Source organism: Pelecanus crispus, chromosome 9 (genome assembly GCF_030463565.1).
Source record: "Pelecanus crispus isolate bPelCri1 chromosome 9, bPelCri1.pri, whole genome shotgun sequence".
Lineage (NCBI taxonomy): Eukaryota > Metazoa > Chordata > Aves > Pelecaniformes > Pelecanidae > Pelecanus > Pelecanus crispus.
In genome coordinates this window covers 5,717,745-5,743,823 of record NC_134651.1, presented here as the reverse complement: position 1 = coordinate 5,743,823, position 26,079 = coordinate 5,717,745, and the positions used below count along the sequence as shown (strand labels likewise).

The 26,079-nt window shown below is 42.3% G+C and overlaps 1 protein-coding gene across 1 annotated transcript in view; it reads right to left on the bottom strand.

Moving 5' to 3' along the window:
• Nucleotides 1-22,153: 22,153 nt before the first annotated feature.
• Nucleotides 22,154-26,079, bottom strand: part of LOC104031406 (uncharacterized) — a 204,478-nt gene continuing 200,552 nt past the window's right edge. Inside the window, exons 36-38 of the mRNA XM_075716822.1 lie at nucleotides 25,824-25,949; nucleotides 23,276-23,404; nucleotides 22,154-22,233 (exon numbers count right to left, since the gene is read on the bottom strand). Of these exons, the coding sequence (XP_075572937.1) occupies nucleotides 22,154-22,233; nucleotides 23,276-23,404; nucleotides 25,824-25,949 (335 nt within the window). The remainder of the gene's footprint in view (nucleotides 22,234-23,275; nucleotides 23,405-25,823; nucleotides 25,950-26,079) is intronic.

Below are 26,079 nucleotides of genomic sequence, written 5' to 3'. Positions count from 1 at the left end.
ACAGCCATTTGCAGGAGGCGTTTGGGAGAAAGAACATAAATTGTTTGCTCCACATTCCTGAAAAAGGCCTGTGCCAGTTAAACTCAAGGGTATTTTTGATAAAAGATGGCACAGCAGAAATATTTCAGAGGAAATGTGGATCACTACATACGGTGTTATTCTCCTACTCCAAGTGTTAGCAGGTTTTATGGTAAGATTACGCCTCCAACTATTGCTGCCACAACTGCTCGTTCTACCTACTCATTAAATACTGGTTTTTTGGAAGAAAGTGCTAAGAGCCTTTCATAGTAAATAAATATAAGTATCCTCATTTCACTATTGGAGAAACAGAGACAGAGAGCAAAGACTTTAGATCTTCCCAAGATCTCAGTCTGTGAAGTGTCCATACTGGAAAAACTTGATGCTCAGAAAAAAAAAATGATACAGGATCTAAGAAAGCTTCAACTGTTTTATAGAAACATTTACGCACATCAAAACATTTCATCCCAGGCCACTGCCACTGCAGGTAGCTCCTAATTAAAATCTGGTGTGCTGTGGCTACCGTCTTTAAAACTCTGGCCAGCATATGTTTTATTTCTTTTCATTATTTTTTTTTTTTAGCTTCTGAGCTTGTCTGATGATATTTTCAAAATTCAGTTTTATGTTTAAAGATTGAGTTTAATAAGCTTGTACTATATATAAAGAGGTTATAATTTATTATTTAAAAAGTTTCCTGACAAGATGTCTACAAGAAACATGACCCAAACCACACCGCCTTGTAATAATACCTCTTAAAAATTCCTGACCTCCCACTAAACACTCCTGCAGACTTCCCTGCTTCAGTCCTCGCTGAATATCTCATATATGTCCCCTATAACATTACACAGGAGGAAATGAAACAGGAAAGTCATCAGCTCAGACAGACAAATGATGGCAATTATCTAGCACTGTGGTGTTTTCTCTTAGTATTGACAAAATGCACTGTTTCTGACAGTGAAGGGCTGGAGGCTCACGCAAACAGCGTTGGGTCCCCTGTGACATTTGGTGCATCTTCCCTCTTCTTAAAAGCGGTGTGCTGGAAAAGGAGAGGCGGCACAGGCTGCTCCTGTGCGTACAGGGTGCAGTGAGCTCAGGCGTGAGGAGCACAGCCATGAGGAGTACAGGAGTGAGAGGTCCAGGTGTCAGAATTAGAGGCATAAATGCGAGGAACGCAGACCCTCTGTGGTCAGCCCCAGCTTACAGGGGTTTGGGGCTCACGTACGCACACCCAGGCTCAAGCTGGGGGTGATGCTGCCTCTGCCTGCATCCCAGCAGGACTTTGCAGGGGCTCCTCCACTCCCCAACCCTGCTCCTGCGCACCGTGCTCGCTGCGACAGAGGTTTCCCCACCAGCGAGCAGTACTCCAGGCTGAGGGTTGTGTCTCCTCTCCCGATGGTTCCCATCTGCCTGATGCCCGCTCCGTCCCCACGTGAAATGGCTGTCTCCCTTCCCCGCCATTGCACCACCTCGAGGGACTTTATTTGCGGTACGAACCGTCGTAACTGCTGAGCCTTGTCTTCAGGTCTGACTGCAAATCCCCATCGGGCGAGCCGTAGCTGTGGGCCAAGACTGCCTTTTTGGCATCACCGCTGCTCCTGTGTCCCTGCAGCTGCAGGTGACGACCAGGTTGGGCGCGTGGTTGATACCATATAGACACAGCGACCTGCCAATTTGCAATTTGTGTCCAAATGGATCTCATATTTGCTAAAAAGGGGTTGCTTTTCTAGCTGGAGAAAAGCTTTTTTGTATTTTTTATTTGTTTTTTATTCCTTGTGATAGGGGTTTGTAACTTTAGGAGCACTACTTTAAGAGAGCTTTTGTGTGAACTCAGTCCACGGCATGCCAACAACTATTCGCGATCACTAATAGGTAGAGCTACTCCGGGATTTTAAAGCTTTTAACAAGACCTTGTCTAGACTGGTATTTAGTGGCAATACAATTAAATTGTACTGCAAAAGAAAAAAATAAAAAAAGAGATGAAATTATTTTAATTACCTTTTGAAGCCATTTCTCCCCTGTAGAGGTCAGACCTTGATCTGATTTAAATCAGTGCACATCAGGTGTTACTCCACTGATGTAGCAGCAGTGTAAAGGTTAAAGGGATCACAGTGTCGGTCTATAAGCTAAAGCCTGGTCTATAGTGCAGCTACATTTACAATAAAGTAGTTCTTTTTTTTTTTTTCTTGCTACGACCTTTGCCAAAGGAGTCCCACAGCATGGGGCGGTGACTCAGGACCTTGAGTGAAATGCCCAGGATGCAAACACTGGGGAAAAATCTTTCCTGGGATGCATGGATGTGTTTTCCCTGCCTGCTCCCCACGGGCATCTCCTTGCCCGCATGTGCCACCCTGCCTGCAGCGTGAAGCAAAGGCCAACAGCGGCTTTGCTGAAGGCGGACACCAATGGCCTCCCACCAGTGACTGAGAGGAGGTGTTTGTGGTTCTTGTATGGCACTGGCCCAGGGACTGTTTCACCTCTGAAACGGGCTCATCATCCCCAACCCAGAGGGGGAGAGGGCTGGTCTGTGTGTATTTCTCCCATATTGTCCCATTTATCATTTCCCGGTTATGCTGGGGTGGATGGCTCGCTGGAGTTGCTTTGCTCCTTGGGCTTTTGCAGCCCTCCACATCGGATGCATCTCTGGTGCCTGATACTCTTTCCCTAGATAATTAAACCTTCATTTGTTGCTTCCTTGCAACTCCAGATTTTAAAACTATACACTTTTTTTTTTTTTTCTGTTAGGTTAGGATCGCTTCCAACTTCCAATCCCCAATTTAGATTACATGCTCAGAAACTAACTCCAAACATTTACTGCGTTTGAAGGTCACAGTGCTATTGATTGATTTCCAGTTATAATGTATGTTGTCCTAACATGAGTTAAAAACATTCTGGGCTAAATCCAAAAATGCTGGGATCAAAGCATCTGGACTTGTTGCTTTCATGTTTGGCACATAAAGGGGCTGGCAGTCACCAATGTGGTCTTGGCTGGGCTATAGTTGTTTTCATTCTCTGATGTGAAACAGTTGGGAATCACAGACCCTCCAACAGTTATAGTGGACTAAATAAAAATTGGCTTAATAACCTGCCAAGCATTTGAAAGTGCCAATCTCCACAGTTTTTCACAACTTATTGGCTATGGCATGTTTTTCTTTTCATTTCTCTTGTGTTTTTTTTTTTTTTTTCTCTTCTTCCTTTCTATTTTTTTTTTTTTTAAGAAAGAATTTTCTATAAAACTGGACTTTTTCAGTTGAGTATTTGAAATAGGTAAACTCTTCATCTCATCAGACTCAATTTATCATCTTTGATCTGACTTCACTCATTCCTTTGGCTGCTCCATCTGATTAGTTAATTTTTGAAAAAAAAAAATTATAAAAACATTTTCCCTATCTAACTTATCACATAAGAAAATAAACAAGGGCCGATTTCTTGGCTAGCCTGCCTCAACGATATCCCAGCACTGCATCTGCACATCAGCTTTTCACTTTCAAATTCACTTTAAAAAGATTATTCCTAAAGTTTTTTTATTAGTCTCCCTAAAAGTCTTCTATTTATATTTGCTGTTTATAGAATAGCATCCAGAGGCCATTGTGCAACGCGCTGCACATATAGTCAAAAGCCATCAAGCTCTCGAGACAAACAATGGAAATACTTTACAGATGGGAGCTGTTTTACAGATGGCGTACGGGGGCAGGGGAGACACAAAGGTTGGAGAGAGGAAGAAATATGGATGTTGGCCATGGTTGCGAAAGAAGCCATTGGCAGAGCCAGGCACTTAACCCACATTCCCATCCAATCACTTCCCTATTAATTAATTTTCCTCTCTCATCCTTTTAGAAGACACATCATAATTTTTTACCCCCTTCTCTCATGTTTCTAAAAAACCAAAGGACCGGCGATCGAAAAGTCTAATTCCTCATGCACATCACACGTTTTTCAGTCACTTTGGCTAATTTCAAGGAACTTTGCGTTGGCTTTGAGAGTGATGCTTTGGAGCAGACGCTGGGGCTGCCCGTGGTGAGGGCACCCTGGGGCAGTACCAGGAAGGTCAATGCCTCCAAAGTAAAAGAGCTGCTCCCGTTATTTCCAGCTGGGCAACGGCATCTCGTTGCACATTAGGTTGAGGTTTACGCTCAGACAAGTTTTAGTGGAGCCTATCGGTCAGAGAGAGCAACGCTGCCCCTCTCGCTTCCCACTCTTGACAGCTAATCCACAGGAAAAGTGAATTTATTGCGGCCCCATCAGTGGCCCAGCCTTGCGCTAGACCTCGGTGTTCAAGATTGATGCGGTAAATGTTCTTTGCTCCATCCCTGCGTGGCTTTCAGCAAACATCTCCCAGGGACCACGCACTGCAAATCCCTTTTCAGCTGCCCAAGCTGAGCTGAGATTCCTTGCATTCATGCAACTGATATTGCAGGGAAAAATAGGAGGTGAAAAAGTAGTGTATGGTCCTTAACCTCTGAATGAGGAGCAAGGTCTGCTCTGACTGAATTTTAAGCAGCTCATTTTCAACATTTCCATGAAGCTTCCAATCAGTTCTGGGACCATAAGACTTGGATTGAAGAGACACTAAAACCAGCTAAAACTAATGTTTTAGAGACAGTCAGGACATGAGGGATGAAGTGTTTAAGTAAAGAGATGATTTCAGTTCTGGCACCTTTGGCAGGGCTAAACATCTCCTTAGGATTCGTAATAATGAAAAAATGAATCTACTGCTAAGAAAACCAATGCTCAGCATAAAAAAAAAAAAAAAGTTTTTACCATTAATATGTAGTCTAGAGACATCTAAAAGTACAATTACTTTATAGTAAAATGAATATAAATTTGGCCTGCTAAAGGATTTTAAGGACTTTTTTGTGTTCAGGTGAAACATTATCAATTGGTGCTGTGTGTGGCTGTATTTATACAGTTTTCTCTTCATATTGCCATTAGAAAAACCCGTGCACATTCTTTCCATGTAAAATAATTGTGTAAAATAACTTAGTCCAACAGTTACACCTAGTCTGAGTATCAAAGTTTTTTTTTTATTTTTAATGTTTTGATTATAAGTGAGTAAATGAGCATATGTGCAATTATATTTTGGGTGCAATAGCTTCAGCCGCCACATTTTGGCATTTTAGTTTATTAGCTAAAAGCTCACATATGGTTTCCATGTTTCCAATCTGGCTTTAAGGATGCAATGGCTGAATTAAGCAATGTTTCTCCTCACTCCAATTCCCTTAGATACACTTAAAAAGTCCATTCAGATTATAAAAAAAGTAAATTAAGGTTTATAATATTCAGAAGGTGGCCCATGGTAGTGACTAATACAGTGCTATCTTGTAAGTGCCCTTGCACCCTGCAGAAACTGTTAAAAGCCATGTTTCATAGTTTAAAATATTAAATCACTTCTATGATCCTGTGGGGTAGAGTCACACCTGAACACCAAAATATTTCTTTTACGAATAATGATGCTGTTATATCAGCACAGGAGCCATCAGATAACGGGTCACCCCGTGCGGCCACCGGCACTTGCAGGTCCTCCAGCACCTCCTGACATTGGACCTGGGGGGTTTGGGGAGGACTTTGAGAGCCCCCATTCAACTCGGGGGCTAAAGCTTAGAAAAATGATCTGAGGGAAGGAGCTCAGGGCCATTTGATGCATAGCCATGAGGGGATCAACAGGAGCTGAGCATTGGATGGGACAGAGGTCTGGAAGAGGTGTGCAGCTCCAGGGAGGGCATCACTGTGGAGAAACAAGTGTGCTGCAACTTCAGAAAGAGCCGCACTCACGAGAGCAATGGGACTGAAGTACCATTTTTTTTTATATATATACTTATACACACACACACACACACATATGTAAGCTTGAGGAGAACAGAAAAGGTGCTTGTTTTCACATGGAAGACATGCTAGCTGTCTCCCAGTGCAAAAAGTGTGGTTACGAAAAGGGCAATGATCAACTCTGTATCCCATGGGGAAAGAAATTGCCTGCGTTTGCAGCAGAGCTGGTGTGCTTGGATGTTAGGCAAAGCTTCCCAACTGCAACGGTTGTGAAGCACTTAATGAAAAGAATGAAGTTAGCAAGTCCCTTGAGAAGAGGTTTTCAATAACTGCACAGGCAAACATATGTCAGGGATGGTCTTGGCATCAGTGCAGCAGCTTCACTATGTGACCTCCCAAGGTCCCAGCAAACCCCGCGTTTCTGTGAGCTCATGAAAACGCATCTAGCATGTCTGGAAGCACAGAAGCGTGGGACTTCTCTACTGCATTGATGCAGATTCAGGATGTCCCTTTTTTATATCCTTCTTCTCCAGGCTACCAACCTAACCAACAAGGAAACTCTCATGGTCCCTTTTCTGGGCTTCCTAATTTGCTTTGGTCCGCACACACATTTCTGCTGAAGTGGACCAGGATGGAGGTGCGGTGACGTGTACGCCCTCCCACTACACATCTGTGTTTGCTGCTGACAGTAGGTGTGACATTAGGGGCTTTTTCAGAGCCACCTTCTGAGCATGGCCGCTCTGTTTGGGGCTGAGGTATGGTGTTCAGAGACTGAAGTACTGCGATCTAGTCTGTGTCACATCTTACAGACATAAAGGCTCAGCAGATGCTGAGCCTTTACCAGTTATCATTGCCGGCGGGGGGGATCTGGTCTCCACTTTCAGTACTTACCTGAGTTTTTATTGACCAGTAAGCAATCTGCCTGAATAAAGACCAAAGGATCAGAAATACAGATTTGCTTCTCCAGATCTTCAAGTTTCCATCTAAATCCATCCTAATCCAGCAAAACATGCAAGTTTGAACATAAACCGTATCCATAGGTACACTTAAGTATGGGATTAACCAGTGTGCTGAATAGGGTCCCTATGTTACTAAGGCATTGGCTGCTAGTCTTGGCTCTTTTTTTCAGCTAAATTGAGATGGGAAAAGGTTTCCACATTGGGATGAAGCCAAGTTTTTTTTTTTCTCTGCCTTTCACTCTCCTTTCTCCCCGCCTTCCCCCAACAGAAGAAGATAGATGCCTGACAACTGTTGCTATCTTGCTAATATCCTGGAATTTAGGTCTTTGGGTGTGGGAAATTCAAGACCAAATCTCTGCTCAGATGCATTCAGCTGAGGGTTGTAATCCCAGTTCTTGCACATGTGAGCTATCCTGACCACTGGGTTATTTAAAGCAGCAGCATTCTTGTGATTTGGGTAAATCACAGACTAAGTGGTGGAGACAGTGGAAGGTATGGTCTAAGTTCGTCTGATCCTCCACAGAACTTTGGTGTTGACAAATGAAGATTTTTCTAAGATTTTTCTTTAATTGAAGCTTTCTAACCAACTCTAAATATTCAACTGATATTTTAAAGGGTGGCCACTATTTTTTTCAGTTCTTCAGAGATATCAAACTCCCATAACTTTGCCTGGAGTCATGGAGAAGAAGGTGACTTCAGCTTTTCTGAAAAATCAGCTTTAGGTATCATGTTTGCAAACAGAATTTCTGTCTGTGATCTCTTTTAAAAATGTAGACCTTGGAAGTCTTCCCTTCTTAGTACCAGTGAAATGAAATAATCAAAACATTGAGAGTTTGGAGAACAAGTGAATATTGTGTTGAAAATTCCACATAGTGCCTGGACTGGTCCACATGGACATGCAATCTGCAAGATCAAGAGATGCTTCAGCCCTTCTGCTGACACTTGTAAAAACCATTACAAGGCTTAAGGAGGAAAACAAAGTAATGGAAACATCCGCTTAAAAGGAACATTTCCAATCACTGGTACTCCATTCATTACGGGCCTGAGTGGTTCCAGAGACAACAGAAAACTATGCATTGCTGCAATGCCAAGAACAAGAGAGGCAATACGGATGTTGTGTTGCTTCTCACTCACGACAATCTGAACATTTTCATGCCCTTCCCATCTTGTCCGGCTGCATTCATCAGCCAGGAGGTTAGTGCCATTCTCTCACTCGTGACCAAACGCACGGTGCGGAGCAGGGGGTGGTGGGTGCATTTCAGGGCCCTTCCAGCCAGACACGGGTTGGATTGGGGTGCTGGCACCAGAGCTGCATCTGCTTGCGCAGCCCCAGGAGCAACATAAGGCATTCGCTCAAGCGCAGGCAGACACTGGGCAGGATTTCTGCCTAATGCATTGTCAAGCTAAAAAGCTTTTATGGGGGGTAGAGTTTTTTATGGGAGGTAAAAACACAGCAGTCATTTAATTAACAATACCTCAAAGTATTTCCTTTAGAGAACCACATGGCTGAAGTTTTCCCAGGCCCACTGTGATAACCTTGTTAAAATTTGGACAATATTATTTAATCTTTGCTCTGTAAGCCAGACTTCTGCTGTTTCCCCAGAGTCACTGCAGCATGGCAGTTGCCTACATTAGAGCACGGACTCTCCAGCATGGCGAATATTTGAAAATGTCACCATATGTTACAGGTAACTCAAGAGCAGTTTCAAGAACTTCATTTCAAACCCAGGAAGACAGGCATAATAATATAGCGCTGTAGTCTTCTTCAGAAAGTGAAGCGGCAGCCTTCATCAGAGCTTGCTTCCAAACCATGTCTAACAGAAGGCAGGGTGCACCATTTCTGATTAGTACCCAAGGGACTTCTGCTCAAAATACTGCTTCACCAGGTAAGGCAGAAATAACCCTACCTCGTCCAGTATTACCTGCATTGAGTTCAGTGGGCCAACGGACCATAACCAGGAGTAGGACATCAGCTGCCATAGCCCAGTGTAAAGTCCACCATGGTCTACCGGAGTCATCAACTTCTGTTGAGTTTTGATCAAGCCAGAATGGGTTAAGAAATGGGTATGTGTGGTGAAATTGTGCAACTTGAATTGTTTTGGCACTACATACATTCTAAACTAATGATCTCGGCCGAGATAGGCTTTTTTTTTTTTCATCTTTCCTTCTTGGCCTTGTAACTTAAGCTTACCCAGAAATTTATGGAAAGAATACATATCTGCTTTATGCCAATCGGTGAAGATTAGTATTTGGAAAGACTATTTTTTATCATGCTATTTTGCGTCTTGGTGCAGTTTTCTAGTCTCTTAAATGTAAAAATAAACAAACATCCATACATCTGGGAGCAGATTTCCAAATGGAGCTCAGTGCCAGCTTTTTTTCCTTTTCTGAGTGCTCAGCACCCACGATGGGGCCAGATTTTAAAGCCAGTTCAGCTAAACCAGGGCCAGGTTTCCACGGAGATCCGGAGGCTCCCATCGTGACAAATATGCGCAGATTCATTGTTTAACTCATCCTCCCACCCAGGAAAGATAAAATGACATAGTAATAGAGCAGTAATAACATCAGCTGTTGATAACAACAGCAATGACCCTGTGATGGACGTGTAAACAGCTGGGAGGAATGTTGGCCACGGAGGGCAATTGCTCAAGTCTCCAGCGAAGACCTGAGTGTTTGCTTATGTTCTTGTTTGGCAAGATACGGCACTATCAAGATGCTATTTAGTGTTTGAGTAAGAGTATCATTTCTGACATGCCACTGATTCCTTGAAACATAAGAAAGCCATTGGGGAAGAGAGATATGCCGTTGGTAACTGCTCTTCCTTGCCTATTTACTGGGCCTAACCCTGATTTATGAAGTGCAGTGCTGGACAGGATGTTGCCAGTTGAGGCTGTATATAGCATGTCAGCTGCAGAATTTAGGGATGACCTATGTCCTGCAGGGAAATGGCTCTGCAGTGGACAGAAGATGATCTGAGCAGGTGTTTTCCATCTTTAGCTTCTATGGCGAATCGAGTCATTCAGTTTGATGACTGCCAAGTGCACATTTAATTGGATAGGAGAGATAGTTGGGTGAGCAAAGCAGGGAAGTCCTGCCCTAAGTCATACAAATAGCCTGACGAAGTTCTTTCTGTTACAATTCCTCCTGTTTTGCGTTTCCTTTCCACAAACATTTGAGTGAACCAAATGAATGGAAAAGCAATTCCATGGTCTCACGCAAAAGGGTTACTGGAAATAGTTTTTGCACATACAAATACTTGTGCTGGTAATCAGGGGACAACAAATTCCTGTGCCAGATAAGCCGCACGGTCAGATGTTGGGTATCTGATCGACAGCTGAATATCAAACACAGGTGTAGAGAATAGTCATGCCAAAAACTGATTTGTTGAGAAATTAGTGAGAAAAAAAATAATGCTATGGAATAACAATTACACCGATCATCTACCTTGTAAGAAATTATATAGCATGTTGGGAACGACAGTCATTGTGTGTGACTGCTTCACATGCCACGTCTTTTTCATAAGACTTTTTTTCCAGCATTATAGAAAAAAAAAACCAAAAACCAACCCACACTTATTTGCTCACTGTTTGTAACACGCTGCAACTCTAAAAATTCTTCCTCCCCAGTGCAAACATACTTCCTCAGAGAGGCAGCAGCAGAGCCCCGCTAAGATGCTTAAGAGGAGGTCAAGAGAAAAGCCATTTACCAGGGGAATCTCTCTCGCTCCTTAATACATTTTTATTACTACCTATGCACACAGCGTTCTCTCAGAGGCTAGATGAATAAATATGCCTCTTTTGAGCAAACATTTGTAATGCTATTTGAACACGGGGGAAGAACAGTTTCAGCTTAAAAATGATACTAGCACCATGTTTACATTTTTTTTCCCAAGCTGCAGTTAAAATGAAAATATCCAGACAGACATTCAGCATGAGGTTCGGGAAAGCATGTTTCTTTTGGCCACTTCCACTACAGAGTTTCACCTAAAAATGAAATACAAAAGATTGGGGTTGGGGGCGGGGGGGATACAAATGAAAGATTTGTTTGTAGATGAATTACTCTATGCAAATCCATCCAAAAACATCAATGTAGTTGTTCATTAATAATAGACTTGGAAGATACTGAGAAATGTTTCTCTTCCTTTGAACTTTCTGAAGGCAAACAGAGTCCTCAAGCTGGCAATGTACTTGTGCATAGACTTCACTTGGAGTGAGGGGTGCCCTTTGCCGCCTCCTCCTCCACCACGCGAAGCCCAGCAGCCAAGGCTCTGGCCCGTTTTGGGGCACTCTGGGCTGAGATCTGCCCCTGGCTGAGGAGCTTTCTCCCTCTTTTTCACTTCTTCACATCCAGATTTTAAATTCCCGAGGTCAGGGAGCAGCTCTTATTTTTTTAAGGTGATGGGGGCATGAGCTGGACCTCTGGACACTATCTCAGCAGCGTTACTAACGCCAGTTTCAAGAGAACTCCTCACATACTAAAAGTTAAGCAGCGCTTAAGGGCTTTCCTGGCCGGGGACCGGAGGAGAGTAATTAGCCCCTGTAAGGATCCCCGTCCACCGAGCTGCGAGAAACTTCAAATCCCACTGACTTCACTGGCACTTCAGGGCACTCAGCACCTTCGAAGATTAATTCCTCAAGCAGGGAGAGGTCTAGAAACATATATATTAGAGCACTTTACATCTTCAGCTGCAGTAGGGCTCTTTCTGGTGAGCTTGACAAAGGACAGATTATATATTAGGCTGTGCCATAAACTTCAGCAATCTAAGAATTCAGAAAATACCCCGTTCTATTACTCTCCTTGCTTTGACATGAAATATTAAACACCGCTTACCAAAGTAACGTTATTGAACACAGATGTCCGCTATCACATTCAAATTGTTCAAGTCAATCTAGGTTTATATATTTTCTTTACTTAAGCGTTTGTATAAACCCAAGTGTACCCTGACAGTAATGATTTCACAATATACTATATTCAATTAAGGAGACAAATATGCATTTACATTTTTACTGAACTTGTTTCACACACAAGCTCCAGCTCCAACTTATTTTTGACATTTGGTGGAAAATAAAGGAATAGAAAGGGTGCCACCTACTGAGTCACTCAGACATTTTTGGAGGCCAAAAAAATCGTGCAAATTGCTCATTCCAGTTAAAAATAAACAAATGTTAAAGCTATATTTATAAGCCTGTGGGAAGATAGCCATAGATGATAGTGTTTTCCTTATCAAATCACTCAGTGACTAGAGCACTTACCAGGGTGTAGGAGACCCCAGCTCCAGCTCCCTGTTGTATCTCAGCAGGTTTGAATCCACCTATTCCTCTGGAAAACCCAAGCCAAATGAATCAGTCTCTGTCATCGCAGCCTGTGAATATCTTTTTGCAAGCAACGAATGTGACACTCAACACACGAGGATCTAGAAGTGTTGCACCATCAACACGAACTGTTCCTTGGGACCCACGCCATTTAGCAATCTGTCACTAATTGGAAATGTATGGTGTCAAATAGCTTGCACATACACTGTATAAAGCAGATGAGATTTAAGCAGATATCTAAATTTATAAATGCACTAAAAAGGTTTTCAAGGCTCAAGAATGAAGACAGGCTCTCAATACAACATCAAAATCCATTGTCCCTTTTTGACATCCGTCAAGGTACAGCCCTACCTTTAAGATGTGGCAGCATGAGGCAGGTATAGTGAAAGTGGTGTGCTAGTGCTGCGGTTTCCTCACTTGGGGAGGATGAACTATCAAAATAAACTGCAATGTTGCCTTGCTATCAGGCAGAGAAGCTGCCATTCATGGTTTTTCTTTAGTTGCAAAGGTACACAGCCTAGTCAACCTTGACTTTCACAAGGGGAAGTCTACCATGCCTATCAATACACTTTGTAAAGACACCTTGAAGCAGAAGGCTCACATCTCGATATATCAGACTTTCTATCTGGTCTGAACTGAAGCCAATGATGAAGCAACACCTTGGGAGGGATGGGGCAAATACAAGAAATCCCTCCTGACTGGCCACCAGTGCAGCTCTCCTCCATTCCCCTTTTGCAGCTTCTGTACTGAAAAGTTAGGATGTGCCACAAATGGTTTGCTGCTTAACTTCCACAAAAGGTACTTATGCTGATTTTCTTTGAAAAAGTTGTAGTCATGACTGATAGAGCCATGGCTTTTTATTCTTCCTGATTGCATATGGAGTGGGGGGGATGCTACATGATGTCAGGCGTGCCCTGTGTCAGGGGAATGGCATGAAAAGCAGAAGTCAGAGATTTTTTTTTTTCATCTCTAACGAAGAAGGTTAGCTTTGGGACTGAAAACAGATAGATTAAAAATGAAGAATCACAAGGTTGGGCAAACAAATAACTCAATGAGAAATAAGACTTTTAATACTATGGTAAGGAGGCACTGGAGTAGGTTATTTTTCACTCACGGACCACCTTCTCTTCCCTAACACTGGTTCCCAAAGGATCCCAAATGTGTGCCCAACACACCCCATTAATCCCTCTCTGCTGAGTGCAAGCTTGGCTCCACTGAGCCCTCGCCAGACCTGCACATGCGGCTTTATCTTGGTCTCTGCAGATGCAGACAGATCAGAGGTTTTCACAGGTATCGTATATTTAACGTTTGCCAAAACGTCTTGTGTCGGGGACTGGTGTAGCAATAACATACTTGGGAAAATAATTGTGAAACATTAACAAGTCCTTATTGTTAACAGGTGTTTCTGGCAGAGATTCCTTCAGGGCAACTTGGACAACGCACCACAGTTGAGTTGGTAATGGCATTTTTTTTCCCAGAGGGACCTTTAAAGTCTCTTGTGTGGTGCTTTGTATTCCTGGCACCAGAGTCAGGAAGAAACCCAGTTTTCAACATCCTCCTTCATGCCTACTCAAAATAAAACATTCCTCTATTGGCTGTAATGTTTTTCACATCTCCCATGACTTGGCACACGCTCCTCATGTGCTAGTTCTAGCGCAGGGCACTGAAGCGCCGTTTATGTACTCAAGATAACAGGCACTGGGGTTCCATCCCTTTTTCAGTTCCTGAAGTGTTCAGGGGCTGTTTTCTGCTTGCACAAGCACTCACTGAGATATACATTAAAATGGATTTTTTTTTTTACCGCTGTGGTATTTAGGAGAAACCATTCTGTCCCAAAGCCTTACAGACCTTTTTTGGTTTTTCCTAGGAGAGGCAACCATGGCTCTCTAGAGGACCCTGTGTGGTAGTGGCAGGGGCTGCACCCATGGCAGCAGCACTGGGGGATTTTGTTGTTGGGGGTTTTGGGGTTTTTTTTTAAAGAAAAAAAAAGTTAAGGCTTTTTCTTTGGAGCTAGAAATCAGAAACAAGAGAAAACTCACTGCAAATTCATCATGATGCTATACTTAAGTTTTTTAGGGTAACAAAACCTGGACTTAAAGGGCTGGATGCACTACCCCCAAGTCACGCGTCTCCGTTACCCCTCGTAGATAGCACATTATATAGCAAATTAATCTGCAAAGCTTTCCAAGGGAAGGAAAACTCCAGGTACCACTCCAACGAGAGTGGTAGGGTGTCCAACGAGAAACTAAACCGAAACAATCCCCACCAACACTCTTTTCAAAGATGTAAAGGTTTTCCAGACATTTGACTTCTACCTTAACGTTTTAAGTAACATATCTTGGAGAGAAGATTCCCGTTGGATCAGAGGGGAGACTTCGCTACAACAATAGCTGCGCTGGCAAACCGTCTCCTTTCAACACATTCTCGAGTTTGTATTTTAAGTGGCTTTGCCCCACTGGCCGCCAAAAATAACTGTTTTCTGATCAAATTCACTAGTTCTTGTGAAAATTTTAACGTGCTAAATTAGAACTGTGAACAGTTCCAATAGTCCTTCAAGGTGTCTGTTCAAACCTCTTGCTTTTGAGAGGGTGGCGAAGGGCTCCGCAAAAGGCTCGAGCAGAGCGATGCCCTGGCCAGAGCGGTTCGTTGCGAGGCCGCTCCTGCAGCACTCCCACCCCTCATTACCCAGGAATACGGCCCGTATTTAACGTGACGCTATTATGCTTGCTGTTCTGTACGTCACATATACCCTTAAGGTTAAAGTAATAATTAAGAGCAGCCTTCTCATGTGCCTAGGAACGCAAGGCCAAGATCCACAACGGCTACCACAACATAAATGTCAAATAGAGAAAGGAAAAAAAGCAAACCGACAGGCAGGAATTACCCCCACAGCCTCTGCTCGCACCAATCTTATTTTTCGCTGATGACATAGAGCAAGGAATCCTGCTGCGTATCTTACAGGACATATAAATCATTTAAAAATGGATTTCTGCTTGAATAAAAACTCCAGCTGCGAAAACCAGAGAATTTTCATTAAGTCACTTTGTAAGTAATTTATAGCACACTAAGACTTACAAAATAACAAAGAAATGACAGGCCACTTTCTTGTTAATGAGAACTGGAACAACAGGGCAGAATCAGTGGGAACATGGAGCATTTCCACCCCAAATATGGCTTCACTTAAGCAGGCGATGCGTGCTCCGTTAACTCCAGCGCTCCCATGCTGGAAAGCCTCCACACCATCTTCAAAGCAGGGGACAGAGACAAGACAACCCTTGAATTTCACAATAGCTTTCCTTCATGTTTCTGGATGAACTAAGAAGGACTTGTAGGCAGAAAGAAAACACCGATGCGAAGTACAAAAATGTCTGCAACGTGGAAATCTGCAAGTTTTATATTACGTTTGGTAAGAGGTCTGTGCAAGCACTGCGGCCACCTGAGCAGAGATGGAGCTCAGCTGCTGTGGACAAACACGGTGGCCTTGGGGCAGGACCATCGCCTTGCTCCGTTTGTGCAGCCTTTGCTCAGATGGGCCGTGGTCTACCACTGATGCCAGTGGGTTGTACTTCACTACATTAATTAATTAGCCAAGAGTTGATCTTGGAGGAGCAGCAAGCCTAACTCTTTGATCTCTTACACCAAGAAATCACAGACATTAATTAATTAATTAGTTTAATTATCCTGAGGCCCTTGGAGTCACTAGAGGGAGACACGAGCACATGCCTTAAGCCAAGATGTTACATCTGTACGGGAAAAAACACCCAGTAGATGATGGCATGAAGCATTTTAAACATTAACTATAATATCTACACCACATGCAGCTTCTCAAGATGTTTTGCTGTCATCAGCTTACTAAAAGATAAAGATTTATTGGGCTATTACTGAAAAGGAAGCTAGATACTGCCAAATGGCATGGACAGTTAGATGACTAGTTGCTGACATCTTTATTCATATATAAAACAACACAACCGAGTTGTATTTTTTTAACTACCATGCTTGAAGAAATCAACAAAGCAGTGCCTTATCATACAGAACTTTTAAGTCATTTTTAAATCATTTATGGACTTTGGACAGGTTTGGTTTTTTTTTTACTGTGTGCATACAGAGTACTCTGTTAACACCCTGTGAACTTTCAGTGCTGGCTAAAATGAGAGATAAGCCATGCTGGCTACAGATTGGTTTAACAGTGCCTGAAGATGCTGAGGGGACCATACCATGGAGCAATGCTTCCTGGTCACAAGATCCCTTCTATTCCCATGCCATATATCTATTGCAGGCATATGTGAACTTTTCAAGTGCTGCAAACGGCTTTTCTAAAGGTTTAAGACATAGACCAATGCCAGCTCTGCACAGGTTGAGCATATTAGCCCACCATGTCTACTTTTTGATCAGCTCTTAATGGCAATCATTGGGACTGAAAGGTTAGCGCAATAATGTCAAGAATTTCTTTGAATAGTTTAAATATTGCTTCTAATAAAGAAATTATTGAATGTTGCAATGATTATAGGGCTATCTTTATAACATATGTTAAAAAGATGACAAACCAAATGAACTTAATTATTCTACTCCTTGTTGAAAACTGTACAAAAAATGAAGTAAATCACATACGACAAAGTGCTGCAGTACTACAGAGCTCAATTTAAAATGTTTGCTCTAAAATTTAAAAATAAGTCCAAGCCTCTAGAGCTGTTCTCCCAGAAGTCAGCTAGCCATATCTGTCCACTTTTTCCTCTGACAGCTTGATATACTGTCCCCCCTTTGTTACACATTTTGAATTCAATTTAGCATGCTACTTCCAATTAACCAGCACACACTTATTGCATTATTTGGCATTAAACGGTCACATGTGTTCCTTTAGCTCCTGCCAATGTGAGAAGACAATACCCCTAAGGTGAACCGGGCTATTTGTTCGGCGAGTATTAGGCTCTGGGAAGTGTCCAAGAAGGCTGATGGAAGCCCGCAGGTGTGCGGTCTCAAATGCCTTCAAAGTGCTTCATGCCCAAGTCTTCCAGAAATGTTACACTTCATAACCATCCTCTTCCAGCAAGATTTATGCTGTGTTTTGAATATTTCTAATACTCTGGAGCCTGAGTGCCAGAAACCTCTATTTATCAGGCTCAGTCACCGGACAAGTTGCTCTGGTCAGGGATCATATATAAACCCATTTATGTATAGGCCATTATTTATTCTATACAAACTACTAAAAGCAGGTGCGATTTCACTGTGTTTGCTCTGAATGTGAATTAGTTTAACAGAGTTAAGTTTCATCCACAACATAAACCTATTGCTTCAAGACTATCAATAAGGAGAAAACAAGAAGTTTTAATGACATGTATATAAAAAAATTCAGCATCCGTTCACTATGATACATGTACAACAAAAAGTACAGTACAGTTTTGAGATACATCCCACATATTCTTCGAAGAGGGGCTACAAATTCACAAAGACGTAACATTGCTATGCAAGGGCTTATTAAAAGCAATAAAAAGAACAGAATAAACAATTTATGCTCTACAAGTCTGAGATTTGGTGTTTACCACTGGAAATTGCTTTACACAGTGTGAGAATTTAAAGCTTTGACCCTGCAAAAGAACTACTGGGCACAGTCGCAGCTCACGCACGGAGCTGCTGCAGTCAGCCACGGGTCAACGTGCAGGACAAGTCGTTCAACAAGTGCGGACTGAGGTGGTCTCTGGCCTAACTATTAAAAAAATTAACAGGGGGATGGGAGGATGGAGGTTTCTTGGACCACCAGTTCTCTCAAGGACCCTTCCTAAGCTTTTCTTTGCTCTAATAAGAAGCTAAACTCTTAACAGAAACGTTATTTGTCACTGCTAGATCAACAGTATGAAGCCACGATGGCTCCAAAACGTGTCTCCCACTCTTCTGGGAAGGACATAAAGGTATAATATTTCCATGTTTGTCCCGTTGGCAACTCCTGATACTATGATGGTTATTACTTACACAAACAGGAATCTGCAGCCAATCAAAATAATATGGTTGGCAAGAAAACTGGGCAAACTTTAATAGCTATGGTTCTTCAACATAAAAAGGATAAAAGTAGAATAACAATTTTTGGCAGGGGAAGCAGGGAATTTTTAAAATTCTGATTGTTTTCCTATGAGGATAGTGTTATAAATACTGAAGTCTAACTTGAAACATGTTGTTCTGGTTTCATGAATCCATATTGAGTAAGATTCTCCAGGACTCACTGAGTTACACTCAACTCATTCCCACTCTTCTCAAACTGAAGTTATCTGGAATACACAACAAGGTAAGAGAGTGGGATTTGGCACAGAAACTGCACGGTCGAAATACTTTAAATGTCTTTCTGAAAGGAGTTATCTGTGCATGCAAGTGTGTTGCAGTGGAACACACAGCGTGCTCTTTTCAAGAAAGCATAATTAACTTCAGCCTTCTGGGAAATGGAGAGCCATAAAAGGCATTTACCAAGTGGAAGATGGATGTGAATTTAAATATAAAAAAAAATTTCACTGAAGTTTTCACTTTCATTTTCAACAAGCTCCAGTGCTATGTTCAGGACAGCATCAGCCTGACAGTTTTCCACAGGAATCCAATGAAGCAAATAAGCAGAGTTACATTGTTTTAGTAGTAATTAAACTCACTTGCCACAAAGTGAATTTATGGAAAAGCTAATTTAGTAGCTTTTCCATTAAAAAGTACATGCTGTTTAATAAAGACTATTTTGTAAGCACAGAATTAGGTAAATTTGTGAATCTGCAGTGAGGAGCAGCATCAAAACATACTGAAGACATCACAAGCAAGCAAACTGCCTTAATTAATAGCTAATGATGTAAAGTTTTGGCTCTTCTTCTAGAAAATTACATCCTGTAAACATTTTCCCTGCCTTATGAAAAAAGTAAAACCCTTCACAAACAGAGAACAGAGAAAAGACATTCAAAACTACCCCATCAAAAGTAATCTTTTAATATTTTTGAAACATTTAATTTTTTTTTTTTTACCTTTATATGATGGTACTTCATTTTGGAACAGAGCCATATTAAGCCCCAAATCAGAATGATCTGTTTAATGGCACTGAAGTGAACTTCTTTCCCCAAGGCAATAACATATAGAAGCTAAGAAGTATTTTGAAGGAGGAATGAATAAAAAAGACTATTGCATGTGAACGGTTTTGTATGAATTGGCATTTTCCAATTTAAAAAAAAAAACTTTGCTGAAATATTTCCCAGGCAGATCTACTTGGGCCTCTAATTCATTGGCACAGGCTCAGTATCAGTCACTTAAAATATGTGTTTCATCATGTACCTAAAATTGTGACATTCTTTAAAAATACTTAATACAAAATTCTTTTATTTCCTTTATACTACATATTTACAATTCTCTTATCAAGGTATCGTGGAAAATGTAAACAAGTATACACAGGTGTAAATAATATGGCTTGAGAAAGGTTTCCCCTTTGATTAGCTGCTCTAATCATGTATCAGCATACATAGATAAGAAAAAAAACCCAGTACATTTTATAAACGGCTGTCAAACAGCAAAATGTAAGTTCTTGGGTTTTATGCATTAGCTGCTGAGTAACCATACCAGACATTGGGCATCCTTCCCTAAACTGAAATGTCTGACTTACCGGAATGGGGCCGGTGGAGGGGCACCGAGGTAATCGGGGCTGATACGCTAGGGTCGAGGGAGCAGGGTTTGCTCAGTCTTCAGAAGAGAAGACCAAGGGGAGGTGGTGTTGCTGGCTTCAACTGCCCCATGGAGGCTGTAGACAAGATGAAGCCAAACGCTTCTCAGATATGCACACTGAGAGGATGAGAAGCAGCAGACCAAAGTTGAAACTTAGGAAATTCTCATTAGAAACGAGGAGAAAAAAAAAAATAATCGTGAGCATGAAATTTTCACTGGGACAGGGGCTCAAAGAGGTTGTGGGATCTCCATCCTTAGAGATATTCAGAACTCAACTGGATGAATCTCTGAGCAACCCCATTTAACTCTGAAGTTCACCAGGCTTTGAAGAGAAGCCTGAACCTCTAGAGGTCTCTTACAACTTAACTGACTCTCCGATTCTATGAAAAATTTTGAATACAATGCGATGCTTGTGTTACTATTGTAGTTTGGCTCTGCAGTAAATACATAGTTAAGGTGAAAACGTGTCCATTGCTTAACTTGGGTCATTCTTCCCCAGCAGTTGCTAAGATTATATCTAACTGTCTCACACGAGATTTACCTTATCAGTTCCAGTTCAGTGGAATTGCCCCAAATTCACATAACTGTAGGATCAGACCCAGGCCAGCACATCTCCAAAAGAACACTGAAAATGTCACAGCTGACACTAAAGCCCTGCTGAGACCCACACACTTCTGACTAGTTTGGGGACAACAACAATTCTGTCACGTTTACATCAAGTAAACTTTCCAGTGACATAGAGCTCTAAAGAAATGACAAGGGATCAGCATCAACCCCTGTGATTTTCTGGCTGAAAGCACAGTTGGTTAATTAATTCTGACACATTCACAAATATCTTTACTGTGTTTAGGATGACTTTCAATACCTATGAAGTGATGAATAACAACAAAAAGACTTCCACGAAGCTTGAAAAATACCTACCAAACCTGTATTGCTTCCAACAGATCACAGTTTGAATTAAAAGTCCCAGGTGAGCAAGTGTTCCTTGCTTTGTACTGGACAGTTAATGACTGCAGATGTGTTTAAGACCTGAGGTGAACCATGGGGTAAAACTGTTACTTCACCTACTCATTACCCAACCGCAATAACAAACATCATCTTTAAAAATCACAAGTTAGCACCAATTATTGTCACTTTGCCTCTTCTAAGACAAAAACCTTCTCTTGCAGAGTTGCAATTTGTTATGGCGCGTGAATGGTAGCGTGAACACAAGACCTGGAACTGCCTGTACCACCGTGCCTACTGAGCCCATGGTCCTGATGCCCTTTAGTAAGTGCACTTTTGATATAGTCAGACTCAAGAGGCTACTACATAGATTTTGTAACTCCTAACCTAAAGAGAGATATAAAGAGACACACTGAAATCTTTTCGTCTGGTTAACTCAGAATATTAAAATAGAGAACATTATTTCTTTATAGTGACATAGTCCTATATTAAAGAACAACCTGTCTGAACAGACAAAATAGCACCAAAATGTCTTTGTTCTATTAAGTGACCAACAGCAGCTATTGAATGGTATCAGGACTTTTTAAAGCTGACTTAATCAAACTATTGTGCAGTAAAAGCACATTATAATCCTTTCTATAAAGAACACAGTGATTATCTTTAAACATCTATCCTTGCTTACTACTGCCAAGATAAAACTCTTTTCTGCATTCGAAGGCACCGTTTGATGAGAACTGCTGCACAGTTTGACTTGACAAACCACTGAGAAACTCAACTGACAAGATGGGAGAACGCAGAAAGACAGAAGAGCCTGACAGACGACACCATGCTCTTCAGAAGATGGATTCAGACATAAGCAAGATATAGAAGGAGACCTTCCAGTCAATGCATACTAGAAATGCGGTACGTGTTCTTAAATTCATTAACAACTTATCGAGGACTGCGGTGGATTCTTCTTCAGTTGCAAGTTTAAAATTAGACTGAATGCTTTTCTAGAACACACAGTGTTATTCAAACAGGAATTAATTTGGTGAATCCCACTAGTTTCTGTGCTGTGTGATTTTGCAGCGAATCCATATTGGCATCATAATCCGTGAAACGCCCATTAAACTTTGTGCTGGCTGTCAAGCAGGCTTAGAAAGTCACTTATACGTGGTGTGGCTCACTGCATGTTGATGCGTTACATACCGCTTATCCTCTCTTTGGAGCTGGTCTTATTAAAAACATGTCCAAACTTTCAAACAATGAATTATATTACATATCAGAAAGAATGTCCAGAGCAGATTAATGGAGGGGCAAGAGGCTAGGAATAAATACATGAAACAGATTCAACTTTTTAAAAGGATCCAGCTACTAAATGGCCTCTGTAGTCTTCCATAAGAAGTGTGAATACTTCAGTACAATTCAAGCTGAATTGAATAGCTGTTTTCATATCCAAATTCAAATACCGTCTGTGCATATAAAACAGTTCATTTATTAGTCCAAATGTTACTGTTGTAGAGCTCTTGGAAAAATATTCCCTCTTTCTTGAGTTTGTTCTTCATAAAAAGGAAGCTTTGGAGGGCCACCTAGAGAATTAAGTAGAAACACCGTTTCAGTTCTATATAACATAATACTGCAATATTATACATAGATTATACAATTTACACTTAAATAATTCAATAAATGGTACTCTTCAGAAGAAGGTAGAGGACTGAGTTACACTAGCCTCCTCACAGAGGCAGAAAGCAGGCAAAACAATAAAACACCTCTCAAACAGAAGGTTCCCAAAGTGTTTCCTGAACTAATGCAGAATCGTATGCTATCACCATCAAGCCAGTTGTGATTAGACTACAGGTGGGAAGAAACTTTCCCTCAGTACTCTCTCATTAAGAAGAGAAAGTATCTAAATTAAAAAAACTCCAAACCCCCAAACTCTTTTGTGATAGTGTGATGACTGCTTTAGCACATTCACAAATCAATCCAAATCTGTTTTCCAATGGTTTACCTACTTATCTGGCTTACCACATCTCACCATGCTCTTCACAACCTGAGACCTCTACAAAAAGTAAGTGAACGTGATGGCACGCACAGCAAGTAAACCTCCTTATTCATCTTCTGGAGGCTGTGGATATCAACTATTTTGGGGCAAGATTTCATACTGGCAGGCATAGAAGGGTGAAACGCTCTCCAGCACAGCTGTGCTGGAGGCAGCCTCGGGAATCCTTGAGCAGCCCGTGCAAGGTCTCCACAGCCTGCTCTGAGGGGAAACCACTGCATTGAGTCAGTTCAGCTTGGCCAAGATCTCACAACCACCTTGAATGACTCCTGGCATTTGCAGCGTTCCCTGGCACTTGCAACATCAGGCTCCTGGACCCTCAGGAGGGCAGCACACACCAACACAACCCTTCCAAGCAAAGCTGCTGCCATCGCGGGTTCTGAGTTTTTCACCAGAGGTGGAGACGCAGAACAGCTTCTGCTTCGCACAGCCTGACACAGAAACTGTGGTGGCTGCTGCTGAGCACCATGTTTCGTGGTGGGTTGATACTCCTGTGTCCAGATGGCCCACTGACCACCACCAGGCATGATTTCTTCTACTAAGAAAGTCTGCAGATCTCCAGCTTGCGTTACCTTCTTTGCAGGTTGGCCCCATCCACGTGGCTGGGCATACGCAGTTCCCGTTGTACGGATTGCACTGGGATTTGCTGGCACACTGGCATTGCAGGGAGCAGTCAGGGCCGTACTGGTCCGACCTGCAATCTGGAAGGACAGAAGTGTTTGGAAGAGGGTGAATGCTCCCTAGCAGTCTCCCCGTTCTCTGGGATCAGGAAGCTGCTTAGACACCTACATCTGTTAACATTAAAACATGACATTTTGGAAAGCCTTGCGGTCCTCAAGTTTTGTCTACCGCATTGTCCGCCCAAACTGTAGCCCAGCTGTCCTGAAGAAGTTTCCAGAATGGAAATCATTACTGGTGTAAAACCAGGGGTTGACAGCCCAACAGAAAAGATCTTGGGATTTGCTCAGGAAAGTTACTGTCAGCATCCTGGATCCACACTATCTCCCGCAGCTCTCCACTGCACAGCTTGGCTGTCGGCGTGCGCCAGCAAAGAGCCTTCACTCAAAGAATGTGAAATTGAAAATTAATCCATTTTATACACGCTGTTATGTCTTACTCTGATTGCACAATTCTGCTGCCTCCTGGCAAATCAATCTCACAAAATGTCTCACTCCCAAATACAAATGCATTTCATACCCAGGCTGATAAATTCTCAGTGCAAGTTTTTTATGCGGTCAGAGTAAAGGCATGAAGGAGAAGTTAGCAGCAAGTCACAAGGCAGGGTGCTAAATACACTGTAAACAATAGCCCTCTCTCCCTCACCTCACGAGAAAATACCTCGAACAATCAAGGTGCTCGCTTTCTCACACAGGCACCATCGGGTAAATAAAAATGCTGCTGAGCCCGGCATCAGCTGCAGCCCCAACACGTGGGAGAACTCTCCCCATGCGCTCAGAGCTTGGCCTTTTCAATTAGGAAATGTTATGAGAAAAGGTCTCCTCGAACACCTCTGGACCTGATTTTAATTTATGTAATACCACATTTTCATGTTAATAACAATGTGTATTTAAGACATCTGTTTGAAAGTCTGCAATGTTAATTTACTACAGAAAAAGAGCGCCCATAAAAGTCTGTTATATTCTCTCTTTTTTTTTTTTAATTAACATTTTGCCTGTTTAATGGGTGCTTTACCAGAGTTCAAATTAAAATCAGGCCTTTTATCTTTATGGCCACTGCACAGTCACAGCTGCTCACAGTTATATCACAGATGAACTGAGCCTAATTGAAAATAAAAATGCAAATAAAACCTACCCCATAACAGCTTTTCATGGGCAGGGGCTTCCCTAGCTGATTTAAGAAAAATAAAAATAACTCCTAGAGTTTGCAAGAAGCAAAACCTCGGTTCACATTTTTGGTGCTGAGCTTCCCCCTTGTGTTCCACTTCTGCCTGAAATTCCGCCGGCAAGGCCTCTGGATGCCCAGCGCCGTGCTGGCTGCGGTGTCCCCCGTCGGATCAGTGCCTGCAGACTGGGTGGCTTCCATTTCTGACCACAGGACAGTGTGGAGAGGCAAGCAAATAATTTTCCATTTTTGTTTTGCAGGTTGCACTAGCACTTACGCTCCCAGCAATTACTTTGCATTCATAACAGGCTGTTTAAAGCCGTTTCCTGCCCTATCCTAGAATAAGAAGAGAACTAATATTCCCCCACTGTGATTCTGGGGCTCAGGAGGATTATGGTTCCTGGTGTGAACCTCCAATATCAGCACATGGACGCTCACTCCTTTTATCTTGTTCGCCACAACACTGGGATCACAAATCTCTTCTTACACTTGTTTAAACCCACGCAATTCCTTTTACTCCAGTGATTACACTAAATTTATTCTGGCATAACTGCAGTCAGAGTCTGGCTCAAGAACCTGGCCTGCCATTGCTGCTTCTCAACCCTGCATTGCTGCTTCTCCTTTTTGCTACAGGAGAATTTTCTCACCTATTTTTATACCCTTGTTACAAAATAATTCTGCTCTCGTGGGCCAACCGTTTCCCAAGCACACAGCCCAAGTGCCTGTGCTGCAAATGAGGGAATTTTATTTGGATTAAATGTTCCTGGGCTACTGCTGAACCCCAGAGGCGGGCATAGCTGCTGCAGCTCCGCCACCCTCATCCGCAGGGATTCTGCCCTGCTTCCTGGGGAAGCAAACCCACAGCTGGACATACTTTTGCATTGGTCTGAAAAGGGTCACAAATGTCTGTGTGACAAAACACATGGCAATCGGATTCCTTCGTGCCCATTTTCACCCTCCGCAGCCTTCCCAACTACATCTGTAAAACTGTCGGCTTCTTGGTATATTCTTCACCAGCATGTGTTCTCCAAAACTCAAGGCAAATGACATTTTACAGCTGACCCATACACAATTTTCCCACCAGTGTATCAACTTAAATATTGATTAAATCAAGACGCACAGCCTGTTGATAAAGCTGTTTATAAGCGATAAGAGTAATTTGCTACAAACAATGTGTTCTTGAAAACCGGCAAATGTCCTTTCACAGTTACGCTTAGACCAACAGGTCATGTTGCTTTAACTACACATAGTCCAGCCCTTAGAAAATACTACCCTTACCAATGTCACATTTGTCTCCAGTCTTCCCAGGTGGGCAAAGGCACTTCCCCGTCTCTGGATCACAAGGAGCTCCTCCGCAGTCACACTGGTGCCGGCACCCCTCTCCAAACCAGCCCCTGTCGCAGCCTGACAGCAAGAGCACTTTTTTAGATGCGCATTTGAATGGCAAGACGCACCTTAGGCCAGAGTTCTTCCAGGATGTCTCAGAGGAAAGCTCATAAACTCTCCACTGAAGCTAGTGTAAATGCCAAGTTTA